Source organism: Danio aesculapii, chromosome 4 (assembly GCF_903798145.1).
Source record: "Danio aesculapii chromosome 4, fDanAes4.1, whole genome shotgun sequence".
Lineage (NCBI taxonomy): Eukaryota > Metazoa > Chordata > Actinopteri > Cypriniformes > Danionidae > Danio > Danio aesculapii.
Window position 1 is genome coordinate 7,611,901 of NC_079438.1, and position 6,823 is coordinate 7,618,723.

Below are 6,823 nucleotides of genomic sequence, written 5' to 3' on the forward strand. Positions count from 1 at the left end.
GGGAAAAAGAGGTGAGTGTGTGTGGTGTTGGTGGTGTATCTTGCGTGTTTGTTGTAGGTGCCGCAAATTGAGCACTGATTTTTGCAGTTTTGGTGCAAAAGAATGTAGCAAAGTCATCAGTAGTGAGTGTGGAGGATGCGGGTGGAGGAGGATAGAGGAGGGAGGAAAATGTTTTAAAAAGTAAGCGAGGATTGGTGGCACTGTTGACTTTCTGATGTTAAAAAAAGGATTTATTCTTGTGTTTAAAGCTTTTGTCATCACGCGACTCATTCAGAAATGATTATTAAATGCTGGATTAATGCACAAGAGAGTTTGGCCAACACGTTTTATACCATTTCAAATATATATTATATGTGCACGCTGTATAAGTGCACATACAGCTGCTCAGCATAATGGAGTACAGCCCATTCTGAAAATCCAGATTTTCCTCCATTTCTCAGTCAATATAGGCAGTGTATTTTGGTGCATTTAAACAAAACAGATTTATTAAACAGAAATATTTATTACAAGAATATTTTAGTCACCAAACATATTCAGAAATTGAAAGATAACACAATTAAATTCAGGCTAAATATTGCAAAAAACCCTACAGAATTTCAGCTGAATTCTTCCATTGTTTTGCTTCTCTTGATTTTTCCTCTTTTTTTAATTGTGTATTTAATATTTTTGTAGAACATATAAATTTGAGTGTACCAGTTTTTGGAGCTTTATCATAAGTTATTTTGTTAGATGAGCTCCAGATTTGGCTAATCTATTGTATATCCACAAATATAATATTGTAGAGCTTCCTATTTTAAATATGAATGTAAAAGAGAGATTAGTGAGGGGTGTACTTATATATGCTGAGCACTGTATATTGTTCACCCAGAGTGTTTACATGGTCACACAGCAAGTCATACAACAAGCATTTAGTTTGGGCTAGCTGTTGCAGATGGACATTGCTGTACACTGCCCTTGATGGGTGAGTGGGGGAGTGTCTGTTGTCTCTCCAAGTGTGAATTATTCATGACCATTGTCACTCACGCATACCGCTGAGATCACCCAAAACAAACCAAACAAATCCTAGATCATTTGTAATGTTTTCTTTGAATGAGAGAACAGAATCATTTTCACATAATTGTACAGTAAATATTCCAGCCTACAAGACTGCTATAATCAGTCTGGTTTTTGGACCTTATTTCAGCTATTTTGTCCTCTAAAACCTACTAACCACACATAATATTTATTTCTAAAAAACACAAGCATGTACACCAATATTTCTCACATATTATTGTAGCACAGTTTGTGCTGAATACAAATAAAATACATGTTGGCCAGTACTATGAAAGAAGTAGCTGAAATAAGCACAAATGTCAGGGCATGTCAAAACATGTCAGGGGTCCCAAAATCACCTCAGACCCCTGAGGATTAACTACAGGTATAGTATGAGCAGTGTGAAACATAATTACTGATAAACCATAATTTGTTATCTGGGGTTTAGTATCACCCAGGGTTAACATGTTCAAGCATGAAAAGCCCTAATATGAAACTGTCTGACTGTAGTTATTGTAGAGAGGAGAATCATTTACCTCAGTGTCTCCAGTTTACAGTGTTGACTCTTCAGTCCATCAGAGAGAAGCTTCACTCCTGAATCCTGCAGGTCATTGTTACTCAGCTCCAGCTCTGTCAGGACACAGTTTGAGGATTGTAGAGCTGAAGACAAACTTTCACAGCACCGAACAGTGAGATTACAGCTCTGTAGCCTGTGTAGAGGACAAACACAATATGTATGTGTTAGTCTGGTGTGTTTAATAGTCTGAAGCATGTATGAATGTAGTGACTGGTTTAACTTCACTAATTAGTGAGCACATCTGGTGATTAATTGAATGACAGAAAAACAAGAGTTGCACACACTGACTGATATAGTTCTATCCTTCAGATATGAAGAGAACCAGTCCAAGGCTAGACCCTGGATACCAGCGTGTTCTCTAAGCTGATCAATGAGGACGTCATGATCCACTGTATCAAAAGCAGCAGTGAGACCCAATAATAGAAGAACAGGGCTACCTAAATCAAGCTCCAACAAGACATCTGTTGTGACTATCCTTAATCGAAATTTCTAATTAGTCACATCTTGGGTCTGCTGAGGGATTTAGAAGCTTCCTTAAAAAATAATACATGTAACAATAAGTCGTCATTAGTGGCTGTTTATTGTAGAGTTAGTTAAACAAAAAACTGATATGAACTATACAAAATCAAACGACTTTGGCCATCAAACACTGAAGGTAAGGTTTAAAGACCATGTGCTCCCAGCAGGCTCTTCTCCAGTAGGCCACACCCCGGTCTTTAAAGCTTTCTCTGGCCTGCAGGGGGTGCAAATCTCCAAAATAAAAGAAGTCAAGATTAACACAAACCTTTAAATAAAATAAACAAATGGCTCCTACAACATCATTTAAAACCCACAATAGAGCGGACTCTGTGCTATGACCAGCTCTAAAACCTGACTGACATTTATCAAAACCTTTATTATTAAACATGAAATCATACAGCTGTATAGACACAATCTTATCTAAAACCTTTGAGATAAAAGGCCTGATCCACAGGATCTGCCCTGGTTTACTGTCCAGTAGTCCCTGCCTTGGCTTTGTCCTCCTTCCTGTTCACCTGTCTGTCAGTTTCCCCCTCACATTCTGTCCTGTACCCTGTCATGGTTTCATTTACCTGCCTCTCCCCCATCACCCTTGTCCACTGTAGCACCTCCAGCTTGCTGAACTCACTCTTGTTTTGTGTTTTCCTCTGAGGATCATCTGGAATCTGCTCCTAGAAGGGAGCTATGTCATGGTCCTGGTTGTCCTGTCCTTGTACTGTTGTGTTTTCCTTGTATTCTCTGTGTTCACCTCAGTTTTCCCCACGTTACTCTTGTTAGTTGCCCAGTTACTCTTCACCCCTGTTAACTTACTAGTCTCTGTGTGTTTAAGCTCCTCTGCTTCAGTCATTATGTGTTGATCAGAGTTTGCTGTATGTGTGTATGTTTCTCTTGCCTGTGTTTTCTGGTATTCAGCTATTCAGGGCGGCACTGTGGTTCAGTGGTTTGGACTTTCACCTAACAACAAGAAGGTTGCTAGATCGAGTCCCAGCTCCAGTTTCCCCCACAAGACATACAGTATAGGTGAATTGAGTAAACAAAACTGACCATAATGTTTGTGTGTGTGCATGTGTGTGTGAATGAGAGAGTGTATGGGTGTTTATAAACATAATGAAAAGGATTTAATCTATATAAATCAGGGACAGCTGAAGGGTAGTGAACGAGTGAGTGATTTACCTTTATAGTAAGCACTACAACACTAGTGGACTCAAAAGGCAATGGCAAATATTATCCATAACCAGGGGCACAGATCATTGTTACTTGATAATTACCAGCATAGAGAAGGTCAAAATAGACAGAAAAGAGAAAACAACATCAGTGTGATCATTCCTTACCAGAAATGATTTTAAAGGTGCTGTATCATTTTATAGCTGACTTGTGTGAAATTTCCACACAAAAGAATCAATACAACACATACAAATCCCAAAGTCAGTTATAAAATGATCCTCCATGAGGGAAGATAACAAGAGATGCTGAGCAGAACTAAATTTTCAACTAAACTCTTTAAATATGCTTTTACCTCATCAATAACATCAGCTACTGATCATAGATAATGTAGTTTAACAGTTTATTTGCTGTTTTAAAGAGATAGTTCACCCATTTCCTCATCATCAAGTGGTGCCAAACCTGTATGATTTATTCTGCTGAACACAACAGAAGATTTTTTAAGACCGATGAAAACCATTAGCCATTGACCTCCGTAATAGAAGAAACAAATGCTATGTGAGTCAATGGTTACAGGTTTCTAGCATTTTTCAAAATATCTTCCTTCATTTTCAACAGGAGAAAGAAACTTTTAGAAAGGTTTAAAACCCCTTGAGGGTGAGTAAATGAGTACATTTACACTCTTGGGTAAACTATTCCCTAAACAACCACTGCCAATGCATTAATCTGAATGTCATTAAAAACACTAAAATATTAAATAATAAACAATTATTCATAGTATTTTGAAGTGCAGATGATATAAATATGGTGCATGTTCATTAACATGATGTATTATTTAATTTCAGCAAATGTCTATTTCTTAGATTAAAGCACTTTGACTTACTGAGCTCTTTTGGAAGTTTTGATGACTGCTGATAGTCTGATGAGACACTCGTCTGATCTCTGGAATTTCTGAAGCTCAAACTCCTCCAGCTCCTCCTCTGAGGTCAACAACACAAAGACCAGAGCAGACCACTGGGCAGGTGAAAGGCGAGCAGATGACAGACTTCCTCTACTGAGCTGAGACTGAATCTCTTTCAGCAGAGTTTGATCATTCAGTTCATTCAGACAGTAGAACAGATTGATGGATCTCTCTGCAGACAGATTCCCTTCAAGTTTCTTCTTGATGTATGCAATTATTTCCTCTTTGCTCTGGTCTCTGTCATCCTGCTGTGTCAACAGGCCTCGTAAGAGTTGTCGATTGGACTGGAGTGACAGACCGAGAAGGAAGCGAAGGTAAAGGTCCAGATGTCCATTCTCACTTTCTAGAGCCTTGTCCACAGCAGTCTTCAGCAAATCAATCATACATTTAGTTTTGCTTTTCTGTCTTAAAATAGGTAAAGGTTTCTTGTTGATGTCTAGAAACAGATGTTGATAAAGGGCTGCAATGAACTCCTGAATGCTCAAGTGAAGAAAGCAGTACATGGTACCAAGAATGATCCCCGTCTCCTCCTTAAAGATCTGGGTACACATGCCCGAGTACACCGATGCCTTATAGACGTCAATGCCACAGTCTTTCAGATCGCTCTTATAGAAGATCACATTGTTTCTTTCCAGCTGCTGGAAGGCCAGTTTCCCCAGTGAAAGGATGAGGTTTGAATCCCAGGAGACATCTAGTGTGTTTTCTCCATCATACTTTTTTCTGCTCTGCTGCATCTGAAAGCGGAGAAAGTGTGTGTACATCTGTGTCAGAGTCTTGGGAGATTCCTGCAGTGTTTCAGCATTAGCCCTGTGTTTCTGTTCAGTATTTCTGTTCTCTTTCAAAATGTTCTGGAGAACAGTGGCTGAAATCCAGCAGAAGACTGGGATGTGGCACATAATAAAGAGACTCTTTGACTGTTTAATGTGATCAATGATTTCTCTGGCCTGATTCTGATCTGTAAGTCTCTTTCTGAAGTACTCCTCTTTTTGGGCATCATTGAATCCTTGTATCTCTGTCAGCCGGTCGATGCAGTCAGCAGGAATCTTACTGGCAGCTGCTGGTCTGCTGGTGATCCAGATGAGAGCAGAAGGAAGCAGATTTCCCTTGATGAGGTTCGTCAGGAGAACATCCAGAGAGACTGCTGAAGATACATCACGACACGTCTCATTACCAGCAAAGTTTAGAGGAAGACGACATTCATCCAATCCATCAAGGATGAACAGGACTTTGAATCGTGTGCTTCTTGTAAGGTTCAGTCCTTTAGTCTCTGGGAAAAACTGAGTTATGAGGTCTTTTAAACTTTGTTTTTCTTTCTCCTTTAAGTTCATCTCTCTGAATGGAAGAGGAAATATGAAGCTGATGTCTTGATTTTCTCTTCCTTCAGCCCAATCCAGAACAAACTTTTGCACAGAGACTGATTTCCCGATGCCAGCAACTCCTTTTGTCAGGACAGTTCTGATCTGCTCGTCTTGTTCAGGTGCTTCAAACAAATGTTTGCATTCAACCTGTATCTCTAGTGACTGATGACGTCTGGAAGCAGCTTCAATCTGTCTGATCTCATGTTCAGTGTTGACCTGTTCACTTGCACCCTGAGTGATATAGAGATCTGTGTAGATGTTATTCAGAAGTGTGGAGTCTCCTTGCTGAGCAATTCCTTCAAACACACTTTGATATTTCTTCTTCAGGCTACATTTAAGCTGAATGATGAAGAACAGCTTATCTAAACACAGGAGCAAAGAAACAGATAGCATTAGTCTTGACTTATTTGTAAGTGACAGTCTGACAGATGGCCATGAGATGGGCCAGACAGAATTTCTAGTGGTGTAACGGATCACAAATCTCAGGGTTCAGATCACATTATGGTTTTTTAGTCACAGATTGGACCATTTTTTGGATCAGCCAAAAAGGAGAGGAGACGAATGTCATTTGCTTTCCATTATTAAAGAAACAGCACTGCAGGACACTTTTGGTTTTAACAAACAGAACTAATAAAGTGTAATATTATTAACAATAAAATAAAAAAATAATCAGCTGAATAAAAATAAATAGTAAAATATTCAGTGCTGTGAAAAATTCACTGTTACTGCTACTGTTGCTGATAATGCTGAATGTAGAAATCTAACATTAACATTTGTACAGCCCATATTTATTTGTAGTCTCATTATCAAAAAACTGATTCAGTTCCCCTTCGGATGGGGAACTCCAATGCTATGTGGAAACTTCCACTATGGGGATTTCGTCAGAATCCAATCATCTGAAAGAGTATAAAAACGGGCCAATGAAATGCCAATGAGTTGGCAGCGTCAGCGTGCACAGCTGACGTCAATGACAATCAGTCATGCTATAAAGACGCAGCCAGTGCCATGCTCGACATCCTTTCGCTTTCAGAGCCTTTCACGAAGCTTCTGAGAGAGTCTTTGGGGGTATCTCCAACCTGTGTCTACAGAGAGAGATCGAGAAGCAGCTTCTCCCGGTCCAGAGCGCGTATACGCAGTGGCAGATGGTCGAGCTGGGTATTTCTCCCTTGCCTGGCGTCCTTTGGGTCCGGTCCTCCAAGAGCGGTTTGTATATAG

At 39.6% G+C, this 6,823-nt stretch overlaps 1 protein-coding gene across 1 annotated transcript in view; it reads right to left on the reverse strand.

Moving 5' to 3' along the window:
* LOC130222691 (NLR family CARD domain-containing protein 3-like) overlaps positions 1-6,044 on the reverse strand; it is a 9,504-nt gene extending 3,460 nt beyond the window's left edge. The window contains exons 1-3 of the mRNA XM_056455220.1: positions 6,035-6,044; positions 4,173-5,970; positions 1,569-1,742 (exon numbers count right to left, since the gene is read on the reverse strand). Coding sequence (XP_056311195.1) covers positions 1,569-1,742; positions 4,173-5,970; positions 6,035-6,044 — 1,982 coding nt within the window. The remainder of the gene's footprint in view (positions 1-1,568; positions 1,743-4,172; positions 5,971-6,034) is intronic.
* Positions 6,045-6,823: the final 779 nt, after the last annotated feature.